The 21,091-nt window shown below is 36.1% G+C and overlaps 1 protein-coding gene across 1 annotated transcript in view; it reads left to right on the plus strand.

The window, feature by feature from the left end:
• The window catches only part of GRM3 (glutamate metabotropic receptor 3), a 257,047-nt gene that overhangs the window by 225,747 nt on the left and 10,209 nt on the right, over window positions 1-21,091 (plus strand). The window contains exons 4-5 of the mRNA XM_074268542.1: window positions 2,161-3,227; window positions 11,446-11,620. Of these exons, the coding sequence (XP_074124643.1) occupies window positions 2,161-3,227; window positions 11,446-11,620 (1,242 nt within the window). The remainder of the gene's footprint in view (window positions 1-2,160; window positions 3,228-11,445; window positions 11,621-21,091) is intronic.

Here is a 21,091-nt window from a genome sequence, read left to right on the forward strand (position 1 = left end):
GGAGAGGGAGAGGGAGAGCGCCCAACTAAAGTTACAGAGGTTAGGGTTGACTTTTCTATTTAGAATGCCTACATGCTCCCTTGAATAACTTCATCTTGAGGAAAAGGAAGAAATTCTTGAAGGCTTTGGCAGTCTAAAGTACTATATGGCTGATCACTTGGAGAATCAAAGTTCTGATTTTTGAGTTTTAACTGTTTCAAAGTTAGACTGAGATGTAAGGCTAGCTCTTAATGCATGAGAAGAATCAATACATGTAAAGGAACCATGAGGGATTTCCAGTTCTTCAAAAGCAAACCCAGGGAACAAGCTTGCCCCTACTTTAAATTCACTTTACAATTGACTCCTGGAAATTAGAAAGATTAAGTCTGGTCTCCTACTACTCACAAACCAGGAGAGGGCCTTAAAATGTATGAAAGTAACAGTGTTTGTGTTTTCTTTTGACATTTTGATATTAACTTTTGGTTCCATCTCTATGCTTAGTCTGCAAAATGAGACATCCACATCACAGTTTACTAATCTCTCCTTCCTTCCTCCAGATATGATATCATACCCTTATCTACAGATGCTCTTAAAAGAAGGAAGGAAGGAAGGAAGGAAGGAAGGAAGGAAGGAAGGAAGGAAGGAAGGAAGGAAGGAAGGAAGGAAGGAAGGAAGGAAGGAAGGAAGGAAGGAAGGAAGGAAGGAAGGAAGGAAGGAAGGAAGGAAGGAAGGAAGGAAAGAAGGAAGGAAAGAAGGAAGGAAAGAAGGAAGGAAGGGAGGAAGGGAGGAAGGGAGGAAGGGAGGAATGAAGGGAGGGAGGAAGGGAGGAATGAAGGGAGGGAGGAAAGAAATAGAGAGAAGGAAAGGACACACCTGTGTGTTTTCACTGGTACAAGAGACACCAAGGGAGGACACTCCCTCTGCCAATGCAGGTCAGGACTTGCTCTGAGATTCATAACATTAGAGAACTGTCTGGAAAGATGGAGAAATTAAGTGATTTGCCCACAACCAATCAGACCATATATATCAGAGGCAAGTTTTTATCCCAGGTCTACCCTATCCACTTTGCTAAGCTGCCTCTGGAGAAATATTAATGATTATTTAATTACAATAATAATACCCACCAAAATGATAACTGCTATTTATATAACTCTTTAAAGTTTTGAAGTCCCTTCCTCACAGCTATTCTGTGAAGTAAATGATGTTTAATTATGCTTTCCCTTTTCTACAAGCAAAAGGCTCAGTAAGGTTATCTCATTTATTCAAAACCCCAAAGCTATTAAATGGCATAACCCGGATTTGTATTAAAGTTTTCTGACTCCAAATCCACAACCAAAATCAGAATAACTTTCCAAAGCAAGAAAGGGATGATGGAGATGAGAGAAGAATTCTTCTCAGAATTAAGAAGCAGGTTCAGTCAGAAATCTTTTTTTAATTATTTATTCATTTATGCATGCATGCATTCCAGAAGAACATGTTGATTGGCTGGTTCTTGTCCTTTGTCCTCAAAGAGGACCAAAAAATGTTACAATGTGTCCAACTGTGATTCATCAGAATAATATGAGCTTAGAATGCTACCATAGGTTGGGCACAAATAGTTCATGCGAACACCTGGATGTGTATTCTTTAAATTTATGCATCTTATATTTCTTTTGAGTTATTTCAAAACACACACAGACATCCACAAGACCTTAAGTGTATATTATAAGCCTGGCACTATGCTTATCCTACAGATATGAATATCAAATAAAATAGCCCTTTCCCTCAAGGAACTTACATTATCCAGGTGGTAAAAGGGGGGGGGGGAAAGGAGGAGGGAGACAGGAGATTGGCAGAGACAGACAGGGAGAAGGAGAAGGAGAGAGAGCGAGAGGGAAGGGAAAGGAAGAGGAGAAGAAAGGGATAGAGGGAGGGAGGGAGGGAAGAAGAGAGAAAATGAATTATGTGTACTGGTAAGTCAACGAACAATATATGCTACATAAACAGAATGAATTTGATAATTTGATTGGAATGGCCCTATTTTTTAGACTAATACTTTCAACATATAATTGATTAAATGCTTTAGTCTTAGAATCAATATGCTAACTTAAATAAAGTCTTCTGAATGAGTGGTTGAGTTTAAAAAAAAAACTTGAATACATCTAAACCATATTCTTTTCTCTTTCAATTTTCATTTCACAGCTCCCTTCAATCCAAACAAAGGAATAGATAGCATTGTCAAGTTTGACACTTATGGAGATGGAATGGGTAGATACAATGTATTCAATTTCCAGTATATCGGTGGCAAATACTCCTACCTGAAGGTTGGTCACTGGGCTGAAACTTTGTCATTGGATGTTAACTCAATCCACTGGTCCCGAAGCGTGATCCCCACCTCCCAGTGCAGCGATCCGTGTGCTCCTAACGAAATGAAGAATATGCAACCAGGGGATGTCTGTTGCTGGATCTGTATTCCCTGTGAGCCCTTTGAGTACTTGGCTGATGAGTTCACCTGCGTGGACTGCGGACCTGGGCAGTGGCCCACCCCAGACCTGTCCAGCTGTTATGACCTCCCCGAAGACTACATCAAGTGGGAAGATGCTTGGGCCATAGGTCCTGTCACTATTGCATGCTTGGGTTTTATGTGCACCTGTATGGTCGTGACAGTCTTTATCAAGCACAACAACACCCCTTTGGTCAAAGCATCGGGACGGGAGCTGTGCTACATCTTACTCTTTGGGGTTGGTCTTTCTTATTGCATGACATTCTTTTTTATCGCTAAACCGTCACCCGTCATCTGCACTCTCCGACGCCTGGGCTTGGGCAGCTCCTTCGCAGTGTGTTACGCAGCCCTACTGACGAAGACAAACTGCATCGCCCGGATATTTAATGGGGTCAAGAATGGTGCTCAGAGGCCAAAATTCATCAGCCCAAGCTCTCAGGTCTTCATCTGCCTGAGTCTGATCCTGGTCCAGATTGTAGTGGTGTCGGTGTGGCTCATCCTGGAGGCTCCAGGCACGCGCAGGTACACCCTACCAGAGAAGCGGGAAACGGTGATCCTAAAATGCAATGTGAAGGATTCCAGTATGCTGATTTCCCTTTCCTACGACGTGATCCTGGTGATCTTATGTACTGTTTACGCCTTCAAAACGCGGAAGTGCCCCGAGAACTTCAATGAAGCCAAGTTCATTGGTTTTACCATGTACACCACTTGTATCATCTGGCTGGCCTTTCTCCCGATATTCTATGTGACATCAAGCGACTACAGAGTAAGTCCCTCATGCCTTTTCTGCCCCTTTTAACCTTTTCTTTACCTACTAGTGCTTAATTAAGTCAGCCCCTTACAGATAACATCCCTCATTTAGATCTCCTAGCACAGTCTTTCTGTAATAAATGTCACAATGAGCCCTAACCTGGCAAGAGTTAGAGTCCTTTCAATAAAAGTATGGCATGGCCCACAGAGCAGCAGTATTGCTTCAAGGAAGTGTGGCTTTCTTGGCAAGGATACTGGAACAATTGATCATTTCCTTCTCTGGTGGATTAAGGCAAACAGAAGTGGCTAGTAAGTGTGTCAGGCTGAACTTGAATTCAGGCTTTCCTGACTCCAAGCCTGACTCAATAGAAGCTCAGTAGGAGCCACTTAGCTGCCTCCATCATTATTGCTATTACTATTATTATAATTAATAGGAGGAGACAACACACATCATCTATAGAGCCAGAATGGCTTCTAGAGTCACTTCCTGATCTAAATCTTTGATCCAATCCCCTTAGAATGTGCTTCTTAAATTTAACATAGAGAGTGTTGCACGGTGGTTAGAGGGCAGGTCTTTTAGTTAGAAAGAGCTGAAATTAAGTGCTATGACTTGTGCAGTTGTGTGTATGTTTGTTTTAATCTAAATCCTAGACAATGTTCTGAGCCTATAATTTATAGATAAGCTATATAACTATCGGAGGAAGAAATTTCTACATGCAGAGTTCCCTCATGTTGATGAAAGGTTCCCACTAAAAAAATAAATAAATAACAATTATTCTAACCACACCTGATAGAAAGAAACCAAATACTAATAATAATAATGCCAGTGTTTATATTATTTTTTTTACACAATGCAATTAAAATGTGAAGACCTCAGTCTAATTTCCCTCTCATAATACTTTCATGCATTCTGGGTTTTCAATATGTTAAACACATTCCTCAATTGTTCTGGAGAGATTTCCTAAATTGCCCTGAACATCTTGATCCAAGAATTGTTTTCATAAGTTACTACTGGCCATGAATTTCTAGAGTCATCCAAGATGATTTGTTTAACCTTAACAGAAAATTTTATAAACTTCGTGTATAACATCTATATGCCAAATTTAGTGCTCCTATTTATCATGCTGGTATATCCCTTGGATATATAAAATTTCAAGAGATATAGTTTCTAGTTAACAATTTTATTAATTATGCTAGTAAATAATTAACAAAAGGGTCATTTGGCTGTTTCTCCTAAACCAAAGATCCTTCTTGGAACCCACTCAAGGCTTACATTTCCTTGGAAGAGTGGGTATTCCTGATGATAAAAATCAACTCTGATTAGTTAACAAATAATGAGAGAATATTATAATAAGAGGTGGGCTTTTTCTAATGGAATTCTGAGGGACATGATTGATCACTCAGTTTGAGAGAAAGAGATCTGTCTCTTCCCAGTCTACCTCAGTTGGGGCAATCTAAACAAAAGGGACAATTTAACTTCCATTAAGTCCTATCTGACTAAAATGCAATGGGCAGGAATCTACTAAGTCATACAAATTAGAATTTTTAAATTTTTTGATCGGATCTAAGTTTTCCTAGTTGGGAAGATTGCCTGAAGAGCCTATAGCAGTTGATTTCTGAATGAGGAAATAGGAGGGAGTGAAAAAACCTAATTTGATGCTTGTTGATTAATTTAAGAGAGAAAGTCATTTTTCTCACCCTAAAAACATTTATACATTGGCAGCTCCCACAATACATAAAACCTGAAACAAGTTTGACTAGAGAAAACGTCCCAAAACAATTAAAATTCTGGCAAGTAAGCAATCACTGACAATTCAATATATTTAGTCTACCTAACAGGTCATTCAGAATAATTTGAAATGTTGGGTACTTTGCAATATGAACAAGAAAAATTAGGAAAGCTGAACATGAATTAGAAAAATTACCTTAGTCTATAAAATGTAACAATCTCTGTAACTCTTTGAAGTCATGAGTTCAAGCATAGTTCCTACTTCATACTGGCTGAGTAACAACTTCTTGGATAAATGACTAACCTCTAATTGCCCTTAGGCAATTCTCAAAGGCCATAAATTGCAGAGCAAGTGCTGAGCTCCTAGGAGAGGGATGTCCCATAAAATCACAGTCCAAAGGAGAAAAAGAAAAATGAGATATTTTGGGAACAAGTTCAAAAAAGCTCAGGTTATAGGAACCACTAAGTAATGTATAGATTTATTTTCTCTTAATTAAAGCGGAGAACTATAGAACTTTGTGCAACTTAAGTCCCAAAGGCCATTCATATGGGACTCTCTCCTCACTGGTAGAGATCAATGAGGGTTATATTGCTTCACGTGCCCCCCCCTACTTCTAGAGAGAATCTTTACCCTATCTCCTAACTCAGTCTCTCTGAGTATATTTTATTCCTCCTTTTAAAGGAATATTTATGGAACCATCATCAGCAGGAGTGATTTGGGAGTTTGGGACTACAAATAATTGTAGTATTTATTTGTTTGAACTCTGGATACAGAGGTTTAAAATGGTTATCCCCCAAAAGAGTCACTACCCAACAGAAGATTCCTCAGAAAAAAAACAAATAATGTCATAAGGAAATAAACTCCTTTAGCAATTCTCTTTTAAAAATATAAAACATGAATTTCCTTTTCATTGTTTGTTTTAGAGTGGCATAAATCAAACAGGGAAGCCAAGGTTTTTTTTTCTTGTAGAAAAATCTGAGCCCTGGAAAAATGCCAGGAAAGTTCTGAGACATATGTATAAATGGTTGGGAAGTTTAACTTTTTTTATTACTTTTTATAATTATAACTTTTTTTGACAGTACATATGCATAGGTAATTTTTTTTACATTACCCCTTGTACTCCCTTCTGTTCCGAATTTTTTCCCCTCCTTCCCTCCACCCCCTCCCCGAAATGGCAGGCATTCCCATACATATTAAATATCGTATATCCAAGGTACAATATATATGTGCAAAACCGAATTTTGTTGTTGTTGTTGCAAAGGAAGGATTGTATTCGGAAGGTAAAAATAATCTGGGAAGAAAAACAAACAAACAAACAAAAAAACAATGCTCACAGTTTACACTCATTTCCCAGTGTTCCTTTTCTGGGTATAGCTGATTCTGTCCATCATTGATCAATTGGAATTGGATTAGTTCTTCTCTATGTTGAAGAAATCCACTTCCATCAGAATACATCCTCATACATTATCATTGTTGAAGTGTATAATGATCTCCTGGTTCTGCTCGTTTCACTCAGCATCAGTTGATGTAAGTCTCTCTAAGCCTCTCTGCATTCCTCCTGTTGGTCATTTCTTACAGAACAATAATATTCCATAACATTCATATACCATAATTTACTCAGCCATTCTCCAGTTGATGGACATCCATTCATTTTCCAGTTTCTAGCCACTATGAAAAGGGCTGCCACAAACATTTTGGCACATACAGGACCCTTTCCCATCTTTAGTATTTCCTTGGGGTATAAGCCTAGTAGTAGCACTGCTGGGTCAAAGGGTATAACTTTTTGGGTATAATTCCAGATTGCTCTCCAGAATGGTTGGATTCTTTCGCAACTCCACCAACAATGCATCAGTGTCCCAGTTTTCCCACAGCCCCTCCAACATTTATCATTATTTGTTTCTGTCATCTTAGCCAATCTGATAGGTGTGTAGTGGTATCTCAGAGTTGTCTCAATTTGCATTTCTCTGATCAATAGTGATTTGGAACACTTTCATATGAGTGGAAATAGTTTTAATTTCATCATCTGAAAATTGTCTGTTCATATCCTTTGACCATTTATCAATTGGAGAATGGCTTGATTTCTTATAAATTAAAGTCAATTCTCTATATATTTGGGGGATGAGGCCTTTATCAGAACCTTTAACTGTAAAAATGTTTTCCCAATTTGTTACTTCCCTTCTAATCTTGTTTGCATTAGTTTTGTTTGTGCAGAAACTTTTTTTTAATTTGGTGTAATCAAAATGTTCTATTTTGTGATCAATAATGGTTTTTAGTTCTCCCTTGGACACAAACGCCTTCCTCCTCCACAAGTCCAAGAGGTAAACCATCCCATGCTCCTCCAATTTATTTATGATTTCATTCTTTATGCCTAAATCTTGGACCCATTTTGATCTTATCTTAGTAGGTGGTGTTAAATGTGGGTCCATGCCTAGTTTCTGCCATGGGAAGTTTAACTTAATTAAAAAGGAAAAATTAGTAAAGGCAACCAATAGAACAAATTATTCTGTGCTGGTGGTATGCTGGTAAATATTTAACAATCAGCTCTCGGAAAGGGAAAAAAATATCACTCAATACACTTTGAAGATTAATTTGCTTTATTAACATTTTCTACACTTCAAGCCTAGAAAATCATCAAAATAATAAATCAAAGCTTGATGTATATGCAAAGACAATGATTTCTATGGTATAAATGTTCAAACTAAAAAGTTCACATTGGCTCTGATGAGACAGTTTCAGGAGTCTCCAGGATACCCTTGTTTTGAGCTTCACTGCTCCTCCACATACAGTGGCCTTTTCAAAAGGTTGGCCACCTTCCTTGGAGAGAGTAATTTCAATCAAATAGTGAGATCATAAATCAGATTGGAAGAGATTAAACCCCCTCTCCATAATTAAGAATTCTTGTGTCCAGAACAAATTTATTTTGGGGAGAGGTATATTGCAGACGGCAATCCACCATGAATTCAGGTTATCTCCATGAGAGCTTCCATACTAATCTATGTGACTAATACTATTCAATATCTCAACCTCTTGGGAAGTGGCAAAGGGAAATGGCAAACAGGTAGACAGACTCAGGAGAATGATTCTATGGTGACTAGACCCTAAGGATATAGGCCAGGTGATCCAGATATAGGAGGGAGCTAATTATATAAAATAGCAAAATGTAACTACTTGGAGAATCATAACACAGAGGATATATATCTCATGGCAACAAAGCTCTGGTCACTGCTGCCTACTATGACTGTCAAGTAGGTGATAAATACAGATGATTTTTTCTAGTTATTTGGATATTAAAGGAAGAACATATCTAGGATGATTGAGAATTTATTGGCATCAAGATTTTAAAAGGATGATGGAGAACTTGTCATAATATATATATATATATATATGTATGTATACATAAACATATATACATACATATATATATATGTTATATATATTATATGCCTCCAAAAATGCAGGGTGACACCTACAACTTTTTAGTCTAAATGAGAATGAGAAGCTAAAGTGATTTGCCCAAAGTCTGTCCCTAGTAAATATGAGGCAGGATTTAAATTCAGTTCTTCCTACCTCCAAGGTTGGTGGTCTACCCACTATGCCCCCTAGCTAACAAAACCTTCCTTTCCCCCCAAGTTGGGAATGACTTTGCTCAAAACCTTTGTTTTATGCCTCTCTAACATACTTATTGGGCAGTTAAGTGGAGCACTAGGACTACAATCAGGAAAATCTGAGTTCAAATATGACCTCAGACACATCTTAGCTATGTGATTCTGGCTAAATCACTTAACCCTCATTTCCTCATCTGTAAAATGAGCTGGAGAAGGAAATATCAAACCACTCCAGTATATTTGCCACAAAAATCCTACAAAGAGTCACAAAGAATTGGACGTGACTGAAAAACTACTCAACAACAAAATATACTTGTTATGTAATGTTCCCTACTGGAAAAGTATAGTGAAAAGAAATTGGATTCCTAATCAGAAGAACAGACTAGGCTATTTTCTTATGTGACCTTGGGGAAGGGGAAGGGAACAAGCAATTAAGCATCTGTCACATTCCATGGTGCACTGTCTCTAAATGCCCAAATATTTAAATTTAATCCTTTACATTTAATCCTCACAATAACCTTGTAAGATATTAAAAAAAAAATTGTACCAAAAAAATTGGTACCAAATCTCCATTTGGTAGTTGAAGACCTGCATTGGTAGCTAGAGTTTCTTCATCTGGAAGTTTTCAACATCAATAAAAATCACAGTACAGTTCTTATTTTATCATATATAAATAAATTAATGAATGAAATCAGTAACTGAAAAGATGAATACTTGGTGTTTACTTATGAATCCTGTGACCCAGAAATTTACTTTACTTTGTTAGAAAGCAATCTGCCTAGTATTTACAAGATTTCTAAGTGTTTGAGGTTAGATTCGAAACGATGTCCTCCTGACTCTAAGCCCAGACAATTCATTGTGTCATCAATTCTCTCACTTCATATCCCTCATAATTTTGTTATCTGCAAAATAAGGAGATTGAGGTTGGATGATGTTTAATTAAGGTCTTCACCAGCTCTAACTGTTTATGAGTATACTAAGTTGTAAACTTCATTAGTACAGGAAAAATCATTTATATCTCTAAAATCAGAGCAATATTCTGTATATAGTTTTGTAATTGTTCAGTCATTTTTCAGTAGTATCTGACTCTTGATGACCAGTTTTTCTTACAAAGATACTAGAGTGATTTACCATTCCTTTCAGCTCATTTTACAGGTGAGGAAACCGAAGCATATAAGGGACTTGCCCAGGGTCACACAGTTAGCTAGTAAAGGTCTGAGATCACATATAAAATCAGAAAAATGAGTCTTCCTGACCCCAGGCCTGGTATTCTATTCATTGTGTCACCTTGTTGCCCCCACACTTAATAAATGCAGTGTGGCACAAAGGATAGAAAACTAGCCTTGGACCAGAAAGATCTGAGTTGAAGTCCTATGTCTGACATATATGACACATATTTATTGTGTGACTGTAGGCAAGATACAGCTTCTCAGTTATCTAGGAGAAGCTGTGTCTTGCCTACAGTCACACAATAAATATGTGTCAGTTACCTAGAGAACTCTCTAAAATGTTAAGTTTCAGAAAATGTGTCAACCTGCATTGATAGTTTGTTCATTTGGGAGTTCTCAGTATGAATAAAATCACAAATATATAGTTCTTATCCTATTCTATGAATAAATGAAATCACTAACTGAAAGGATAAATACTTGGTGTTTACTAAGGTATCCTGTGACCCAGAAACTTATTTTTCCTTGCCAGAAAACAGGGATTCCCATGGAAATTCATAATTCCTACTTCAATACATTGAAGGTTAAAATTCAGGAACAGGCCTCTTGAAGGTCCCATCTCAGAGATGTATGTTAGTCCTAATTTGAATGTTGCCAGCATACCTATGGGAACTAAATAGAGAGATCGATGGGCCATTATCCAGATAATAGCACAGAAGGGAAAAAAGCAAGTTGTGCAAAGAGCCTTGAGGAATGCCTTAAGAGATAAAAGAGGAAAGAATTAGGAACTACTGTCAGTGATGTTGAATAAAGTGACAAGGGAGGTCAGATCACTCTGAAAGCAAAAAGCTAAGTGAAACCCATAGAAGAGAATGAGTGAAGAATGAAAGGTTGTTTAATCTCTAGAAACTTTGACAAAACTAAAGAAAAGATAAACATAAAAGATTTTCTAGACCAATAATGTCAAACAAATAAAAACAGATACCTGCTGCTAGTATTGACTTAGAAAACACACGAATCAACATTATCTGTGTTGAAATACATTTTTGTTTGTTTTGTTAAATATTCAATTGCATTTTTGTGGAGTGTTTGTGGGTGTTTTGTAGCACACTGTCCTTACATTTTATGTCTCAGCTCCAAACAGAAGTTACTATTACCTTCAATGTGGAAAAGGAAATTCATAATTAAGGGGATAGCATTCCTAGCAAGAACAAGAAGTTTGATTTCAAAAAGGATCCATTTGTTTTTAACACTGCAGTGAATCTTAAAGATAACAACCTTTCTGGTTGAAACCATCTTCATGAAAGCCATTGTTTAATTCACTGTTAGTCAAAACTTCAGATAAGAAAATGCTTATAATTCACAAAGGAGTAAAATGAACAGAATAACTTAAAGTGCAGCACTATTAAAGTGTGTATGCAGTAATGCAAAAGCACTTCTCTTTATTTATAAGTACAGTACTCTGGGAATCTAAATTCCCATCATCATCATCACAACCAACATTTATAGGGTATTTTATAGGTATAGTGCTAATTGTTTTACAATTATAATCTCATTTGATTCTTGATGAATCAAAGAGGAGGTATTATCAAACTACTGATATTTTTAAAACTACAATGAACTGGACTGTTGATAATTCTTGGTGAAGTGTGCTTTTCTGTGTCCTTGTTATTAGTTGTCTTCATATCTCTCAACAGCCAGAGAGACTTACCAAGCAAATTTTCTCCTCCTAGGTGCAGACCACAACCATGTGCATCTCTGTCAGCCTGAGTGGCTTCGTGGTCCTGGGATGTCTGTTTGCACCCAAAGTGCACATCATACTGTTCCAACCCCAGAAGAATGTGGTCACACATAGACTCCACTTAAACAGATTCAGCGTTAGTGGAACCGGAACCACTTACTCACAGTGTAAGTAGAGAAGCCCATTATTTGTTTTTAACCTGCCAGCCAAAGCACTGAACTACAGAATGGGTGGTGGACCGGTAGGGGTAATCACATCCAGATTTTCCTGAAAGACATATAGCTTCTTAGTCATTATTCACTGTTAACTCAGAGGGTACCAAGAAGTTTATTCCATCCACAAGAGTCTCCCCATTGACTCTGAAATCCATTAGTGGTACTAAAGACTTTCTGAGGAGGGAAGAGTTTACACTTAAAGACAGGGAATGAGACACATTGACATCCATCTTTTTAGTGCTGCCACCTGATACATATGTGACCATGAATAAAGCTTTTATCTTCTCTGAGCCATAGTTTACTCAGCTATTAAATAAGAAAATTGGACTAGATGACTTCCAAAACTATGAGCTTATGACCATTCAATCAATAGTTTATCAACTATCACCATGCCAGGTACTTTGATAGGTGCCAGATATGTGAAAATGAAAAATGAAATAGTTGGGCGGCCAAAGGATAGAGTACTGAGCCTGAAGTTGAGAAGACCTGAATTCAAGTCTGGTTTCAGACTTTTATTTGTGTTGTAAATTACATAACTTCTGTCAGGGTCAGTTTCCTTAACTATAAAAAGGACATAATAATAGCACCTACCTCCCAGGATTGTTGTAAGGATTAAATGATATATATTTGTCAGGTGACAAATGAGTACAAATGAGGTTTGTCTGTATAGAGTGGGCACTTAATAAATGCTTTTTTTTGAAAAGGGCTCCCCTCTCAAAGAGTATTTTGTAAGGGAAAGATAGTATGAAAATATAGAAGTATACACACAATAAATTCAAGATGGTTTCAGTAAGAAGGATATACTGGGAAGCCTAAGAAAGGCTTTATGCATTAGAGCTGGGTTTTAAGGAAATTAATAATTCTAAGAGGCAGGGATGAGAAGGGGGTATAAGTCAGGTATGTGCCCAGCAAAGGCACTCAGATGAGATGAAATGTTTTTTGGAAGGAAGAGAAGGCTATTTTGACTAGATTGTAGAGTGCACGTATAATCAAATCAGTCTGTTATTAAAGTGTAAAAGTTCCTAGGAAGATATTATTTTAATCTGTTTATAAATTCTTTGGGGAAGGTAATGAGTTCAAAAGAAGAATTGGTATATAGCTTACTGGCAGCCAAATGAGGAAGGAGTTAATATCACAGAAGAACCAGGACTATGGAGAGCACCTAAAAGGAAAAGTCAACATTCAGAAAGTATTTATTTCTTATTTAACAAACATTTATTAAGCATGTGTTATGTTCTAGAAAATGTGTTAAGTGTTGAGGATACAAAAAAAAAATAGTCCTTTCCCTCAAGGAGAAACATTTGAATGAAGTCAGGAGTCTTGAGAAAAGTTGTTTTTGTTCACTCATTTCATCTGTGTCCCATTCTTCGTGACCTCATTTGGGGTTTCTTGGCAAAGAGACTGGAGAGGTTTGCCATTTCCTTCTCCAGTTTATTTTACAGTAGCAAAGACAAATGCGTACTTTACAATTTTGCATGAGGTCAATCAATTCAGGATCCCTGAGAGTAAACCCATTAGTGCCCCAGTTTCTGCAACTAAGTTAAGTAAGATCTATTTAATACTTTTCCCAGCAGCAAATGAAAAATACTAATGAAGTAGATTCTCAGGAAAGCCTGGACCTCTAACCTTCATCAGAGAGCTGTTAGAGGCTCCAGAGTCTTAGAAACCTCTCATACTAAAACCCATTGTCAAAATGATTACAATAACAGAGCACTTTAAGGAATGTGAAATCAGTTTCTTTGCTTCTCCCAAAAACATGAATGCTTATTTCCAGAGCATAAAAACCTCACCCACAAAATACCCTGGCCATCGAAGATGATTAGTCTAAACAAAGCAAAACCGAGTTATTGAAGTTATAGCCAGTTAACATTGTCAACTCTGAGATTGTACCTTTCAAAGCAGTCTGGGAAAATTCCTATGATTTGAGGCTATTGGGAAGTATTTCCAACAGGAGTAGACAGATTGCTGCTGACCTTTGCTGATTATTTGAAAAGTGAACATAAAACATGCAGAATGTCCATTGGTAGCTTTGGTTATTGGAATAGGCTTGAAGCAGGAAATGAGACTTTTTATACCCACTGTAATTAATTCAGATTTCAACAATTCAGAAATATCAACATTGGAAAGAAGATAGGAAGAAATTTATATCTGCCCTTTCTCTCTAAACAAAAAACAAAACAAAACAAAACCCCTCAAAAGTGTAAATAAGATTATTGATGAACTTTTTAACCTAATAATTAATTACTTTTCAATTTATTCTGCTTATAGAAGCTAGATCTGTGCTAAACCTTATTTGGTTAGCCTACTTTGAGTTATATCCCTGCCAAGAAAACTCTAAATGGGGTCATGAAGAATCAAGACTGAAATGACAACAACAACAAAATTTTGAGTTATTATTACAAGGTGATAAAACTGCCTTTTTCTTCAGAAACATATATCCTAGTGTTTTCATTGATCCAGACTGATTTCTTCCAATTAGTCCAAATAGGATTATCATATAGTCAAAGAGAATACTAATAAAAAACAGTCTAGAATTATGCCTTCTAACAACCTAGAACTTACATAGCACTAGTCATTGTCAAAGTACTTTATAACCATTAATATTTGTACAGTTTAGATAATATTATTAGACAACCTTTATCCCACTGTGATTTCATACTTGTATCTTAATTGACCTTACAACATCGCTGTGAACTAATAAGTCGCAGATATCATTATTCCCACTTTGTAGAAAGGAAACCTAAAGCAAAAATCCCAAGAACACATAAGAAATCAGGCAGAATCCTGATTAAAACCCAGATTTCTTGACTCCCAGTTCTTTGCTTCTCAAAGTCACTTTGCAAAGTACTTTGCTTGAGGCAAGGACAGAATGAATGGATGGATGAAACTGGAAATCTGGAGATCTTTGCCTCTATTCCTGAAAATGACTCTGATCCACAGCAAAAGTAGGAGCAAAATCCTTGTTTATTTATGATGTAAAAATGAATACCACTGGAACCTCTCCTCTCTCACTTTCAGGGAATTGTATTTTCTTATCAATAAATGCTTTTAAATTTTTTGAGTTCATCAGACAAAGTGTTTAATTTAAAAAAAAAGGAAATATGTATTTACTGAATGATGCTATGTGCCAAGGCATTGTGCTAAGCACATCACAAATATCTTATTTGATCTTCACAACAATTCTGGGACTTGTTTTCAATGCTCTTACACAATGGATCTATTTCTCTGAACCTTGCTTTCCATTTTTTCTCCCATATCCACAGTATCTTTTCTATTTAGATAAAAAGAAAAGGTCGATTTTTTAAATTTTCTCAATATTAGAAGTTAATCATATAATCAACCATTTCCCAAGACTAGGGAAGGAATTCTATCCTGGGAAAACAAATAAGATTATATTATATGCCTTTGAAAATAATGATGCACATGAATTTTTTTCTTAATTCCAAAGCCCAGTAACACAATAATGTTCTACCTAAAATAGGTATACATAACATACATAGATCACCAAGAATATGTTAAATTTCTTTAGGGGATAGTCAACTGATACTGATGCAGACACATAAATGAAATTCAGGGTCTATGTCTTCAAACTGGTGACAGCTTGGACTTGGAATCAAGAGACTTGCCATGTAAAAAGAAAAAAAAAAGATGTATCTTGTAAAACTTTTTTCTCCTAAGCCCATTTAGCATCATATGCTTAATTCCTAAAAGCATCCTATTTAGATGAACATCCTATTTAGATGAATGCATTTTTAAAGGCATTTAATATTAAAGTCAGGTAAAACACAAAGAAGCTTCATTCTAAATTGACCCTAACCAGTAATGTATCTTTTCCTGGCCTTCCGAATTTTCTGCCTCAACTCAATTACAATACTCATCACAAAAAGTATTCTATCAATGTTCAAGAACGCTGAGACAAATTCAGAGAACACACAGTTGACAGGAAGAATACTTTAAAAATAACAAGCCCTTCCCTTTCAGTTCTGTGTTGAACGGCCTCTTACTCTGTCAGTATGGGGATAGTTTTCTATCCATCACAAATAGCTCATGCTAAGATATTCACCAACAAAGATAATTTCTGTCTAGAGAGCTTAGCTGTCCATATGATCAAGGTGCTTCTGGCATTGATGGTACATAAGGAAACTTAATCAATCAGATCTGATGATGATGAATAAGGCAATATGTATAAGCAGTAACTGCCTAAAATTTTAAATCAAAGGTACTAGACTCTTTCCAAATGTACTTTTGTATCCTTCTTAAGGAAATGCACTATTTTCTTGAATTAATTATTTTTGGTTGTATTATCACCTCTTTTCTTTTTGCCTCTGTTATATCTCAATTCCAACTCAATAGTACTGAAATATGCCTAAATCAAGGTACTTAATATCGTACCTGGGTGTGAGAGAAACACAGATCTGTTTATAAATACATATCATTTAATATTTGTTAAATCCCTTTATGAATATGGAAATAGAATATAATGCTAGGGTGGAATGTGTGCCTACATAAAAATGGGTTATGACCTGTGATCTGTTACCTAAGCAGGAGTATGTTACCTAATAAAATAATACACATTTAGATCGCATACAATACCCCTAAATTAAGCCTTAGATGATTTGCTTAGCACCCAGGAGAAGATGGCTAACAATATAAAGATAAAATGAACATACTAATTTTATTTTTCCTACCTTCCTCTCTCTCTTCTTTCCTATCTGTTTTTCTTTATGATTGGTTTTCAGGGAGTTATAGGAGGAATTCTAATTTCCTCTAGTCAGAAATTTAAAGAGAAACAAGTAGTTGATGGATGTTAGAGCTACCACTAGTAGTCTTAATTTTTGGTAGATTAGGCAACCATAAATAGAGTATGGCATTAGTGATCAAGGAAAGATCTCATCAGTCCAGAAAGACACAACCCCTATTGTGTAAGTGATGTCTAACATTTCAAGTTTAGAACCCAATTCACTTAGCTCAAGATTTTGTCCCTTCTTTAAATAACACTGTCCCTAGGAATAGCAACATTTCAAGCTTTCTATCATTTATAGGATTGTAGGAACTGGATCCATTTTATTCCATTAGTAAAAGGAACTCTCAAGGGAAGAAATTCCCTCTCTGTTAATCTAAATCAGCACCTTTTTGACAATTTAAAGATGCTTAGAAGGTAAACATTTCATCAGGATTGTACATCTAGTTTTAATCAGAGAAAGTATTTAAACCCAGGTTTTCCTAATTCTGAAGTTAGCTCACTATCTAACATTAGCTTTCATCTATGATTTATACCCTAATATAAATGAGTTTCATCCCTTTTCCTGGAAATGCATTTTTAAGAAGAAAAGAGAGATATAAAAAATGGATACTGGAATTCCAAATAATACAGAGAAAGAATAACAGACAGAAGATTGAGGTTAAAGAAAACAAATTTCACCTCTTTTATTCAATAAATCTTGAGTACCTACTAGGTGGAATGTAGTGTGACTTCACAATTTTTTCTAGGATTGACCCTGTCAGTTAACCTATCTGTGAGACCAATGTAAGCAAGAATCGGCATGGAAAGACTAGTAGAAAGTAGACCCGACAAATGCAAGTGGGGTCAAAGTTTGCTTTAATGCCTACATAGATGATAATTCTTAAAGGTTAAAGTGATGAGCTTAAAATAAGACCTGGATCCAAATTTTATCCCAAGCATTTCCTAGTTGTTTGATACTTAGAAAGTTACTTAACTTCTCAGCTTCAGTTTCCTTGTGTGAAAAGTGATAATAATAAAAACTTCCCCTATGCTGTTGTTGCAAATTACAAATAAGATAATGTATGTAGAGGGCTTAGCACAACTTAAAGGACTTAATGTGAGGTATTATAAGTACTATTATTATTCATAAAAACATATAAGTAGACCAAAAGGAAACTGAATTATTAAACTAGTATATAACCTAGACAGAATATTTATAAAGCCACTTTCTTCATTTTCTATAGGTATCAATCCAAGTACCTGGTCAAGTTCGGAAATACTTTTTGGAGGGATCATTTAAGATTACTTTCATTGAGAGGTAGTATATTGTTATGGATAAAGAGCTAATACATTCTAGTCATATGACTCTATGAAAGTTACTTAGTCTTTAAGAAAATAATTCTCTAATATATAAGACCAGGTGCTGATATGAATTGATTTTTTTAAATATTTGCTCATCTTGAGGTTCCACACATCAATAAAATCACAGACTAATCTTTATCCCTTTATTAGAATCACAGGTAGCCATTACCTAATTGAAAGAATTTTAGAATCTGTAGCCCTATTATCCCAGTCACAATCATAGGAGAGTGGAACATTACTTTAGTCATAAAAGATGCATGTACTGGAGAGAAGTTGGTCTTCTGTTTCTTACTATAGAATGAACTTCCTATAATCCTCCCTTGGGGAATTTCTGACATCTCCACCAGGAATCTTACATTAAAACTGGGCTGCCAGGGTCATTATTATCCAGGTTACATCTATTAATCTCTACAAAATCTCCTAGGGCAGGCCTGAGGATTCCCTCTGTTGGAATAATCAAAGGGATAAGTCAGATAACAGGCTGAATGACCCAGCAGGAAAAAGGAGGAATGAAGAAGCTAGTGGATGTTTGAGCTACCATGAACAAAGTATTGAAAATATCCAAAAACAAGCAGATATCCTTAGGGGAAAAATTATTAAGGGTCATCAGAAGCAAGGAAATGGAAAAATATGACATACAAAGGCAAGCTGCAATGTCTGCTCTGTTAAAATATTTGTGTTTTATTCCAAGTCTGATGTATAACCCAGTTACATAATGCAATGACTCTGGGGATTTGAGCTCAATGCCATTAAATTGACTGATAGACTTGGCATCTGAAAAATCTATTAAATGAATACATTTAGCATTGATCGAAGGCACAGGGTATCAGAACAAATAGGGTCTTTTACTTCAAAACCAATGCAGCCTGGTAAACTGTAGAGCTGTTCTGATGTTCTGCATTAGGGAAAGATAAAGAGGCTGATTGCACAGAGTGGGTACAAAACATCGATCTGGAGCACTGAATTTGTGAGACTAAATATGCCTTTTAATTGGTGTGAATTACCCTGAGCAATCAATGATGGGCTTATTAGGCCATTTGCAGTTAGCTATAGTTTTCTCCTTGAATGCAGAAAAGGATTGTGTATCTGCTGCCTTTCAACCCAAGCATCAATACCTCCACTCCTCAGAAAGCCAACATTGGGCTCCCTCTGCTTCTTTTTTCTGGCATAATCAATGATTATAGAAATCTACACAAGAGCCCTTGAAAAAGTGGATTAAACTTACACTATTGAAGGTATCATGAGTTTTTTTACGAGGATAATAGCAAAATTTATTACATGCAAAAAAAGTAAAAACTCTTAGATCTTTCACACATTTTTATAACCTCAGGGAATAATAGCTGTCTTAAATATGAGCTGCACTAGTAACTGCTGAAAGAAAAATAAAGTGAGACAATAAATGCATGGTCTAATTTTTTGAGACTGGATCTCCCTCTTTTGCCCAGGGTAGAAGTATAAGGGTTTCAATTTGTACCTCACCTCACCCAAGTCCAGTTAAAAATATATAAAACTATTATTTTATACATAAAGATTTACTAAGCCATGAATAGTCATGGGCACAGTCTCATTCTGGCAAGAAAGTTTTGACCTAATCCTAATCCTTTTTTTCTAACCTAGGCCAATTTGTCCATTCTTGAGCTGACCCAAAGGGCACAAGCATCAATGTCAAATTTAGTGCAAACACCCTCTTGGCTTTATCCTGATAACAGCTCAGAGTTCCAAAGCTCAAGAAATCTCCCATCTTCAGCCTTCCTAGTATCAGGGATTAGAAATGAGAACTTCACAATTCAATTACACAAAAATTTATTGAATACATATAATACAGATGATCCCAAAAGTCTTAGTGCAGATTTAAGTTTTAAATAGCTTTAACAAATAGCTTTAAATTGCACCAAGACTTTTAGGACATCCCATATATAAGATATGGTACTAGATGCTGAGTGAAAAATGACAGTCACTGCCCTCAAGGAGCTTACAGTGTATCAGGAGGCATATAATGTATAAACAAAGATAATGCAAGAGAAAATGTGATCAGAACAAAGAAGAGGTTCAGAAAAAGAGCTGCCGGAAATTGAGGGGAAGGGAAGAAGACCTTTCAGTGAGTGATTATTAGGAAAGCTCCATAAAGGATATATTAACTAAGTTGGGCCTTTAAAAAAGAGGCTTTGGGGGCAGCTATTTGGTGCAGTAGATAGAGCACCAACCCTGAAGTCATGAGAACCTGAGTTCAAATCTGGTCTCAGATAGTCAATACTTCCTAGTGTGACCCTGGGCAAGTCACTTACCCTCAATTACCTCAACAACCAAAAAAAAAAGAAAAGAAAAAAGAGGGTTTTAACAGGCAAAGAGTGATCCAGTCCCAGAGAACATGATTGTTTAAATGTATGGAAGCCAGATCAGGGACCAGCTAATACTAGAGGTAGCTGGACACTTGCATGCAGAAATGGAAGTAAATGTAAAATAAGGCTGGAAAGGCTCTTAAACTCCAGATAAAGGAAGTTTAAACAATAAAGAGAGTCACTGAAGATTTTTGAGAAGAGAGTAATGTAATGGAAATTATGTGTTAGGAAGATTCACTGGAAAATGAGTGAAGGATTGATTAGAGAGGGGAGAGAATGGAAGTAGGGAAATCAATAAGAGAAACGATGCAAGGTTGAGGGAATTTGTTTTGCTTGACTATGCACATTTGTAACCAAGATTTCATTTTTCTTGTATTCTCAAGTGAAAGGAGGGGAGCAGTAAAAAGAAAATACTATGCATCTGAAATTAAAATAAAATTTAAGAGGTGATCCAAGCCTGAATTACAGTAACAGTTAACATGAAGAAAAGGACTTCAAAGCAAATGCTATTTTAGAGGCAGAATCAATACAACTTGGCAATTGATATATATCTCAATATATGGAGGATGAGGAACAGGGAGTTTTAGATATGATCCTTAAGTTTCAAGGATGAGGGCACCACCAATGCATATCATAATCTTTACATAACAGTAATAATAATCATAGTAACTTTTTCCTTATAAAACTTTTCATTTCATTGATGTAGGGATTTCCTAGTTTAAAACTTCCTTTGTCTTAACAATTTATCTGGAGACACTGAGAGTGTAAATAACTTCACCAAGGCCACACAATAAAAATATATCAGAAGCAGAATTTAACCCTTATCTTCTTTTTTCATATATTTTATTAACACATCAATGTATTCATATCATATAGAAACTACATTTTAGTCTTAACCTTTATCTACAAGTCAAAAAACATTCATTAAATTCCTACTATGTGCCAGCCCAATGGTTAGCTAAGTGCTGGAAATACAAAGCAAGTTATATACAAAATAAA

Source organism: Sminthopsis crassicaudata, chromosome 5 (assembly GCF_048593235.1).
Source record: "Sminthopsis crassicaudata isolate SCR6 chromosome 5, ASM4859323v1, whole genome shotgun sequence".
Taxonomy (NCBI): domain Eukaryota; kingdom Metazoa; phylum Chordata; class Mammalia; order Dasyuromorphia; family Dasyuridae; genus Sminthopsis; species Sminthopsis crassicaudata.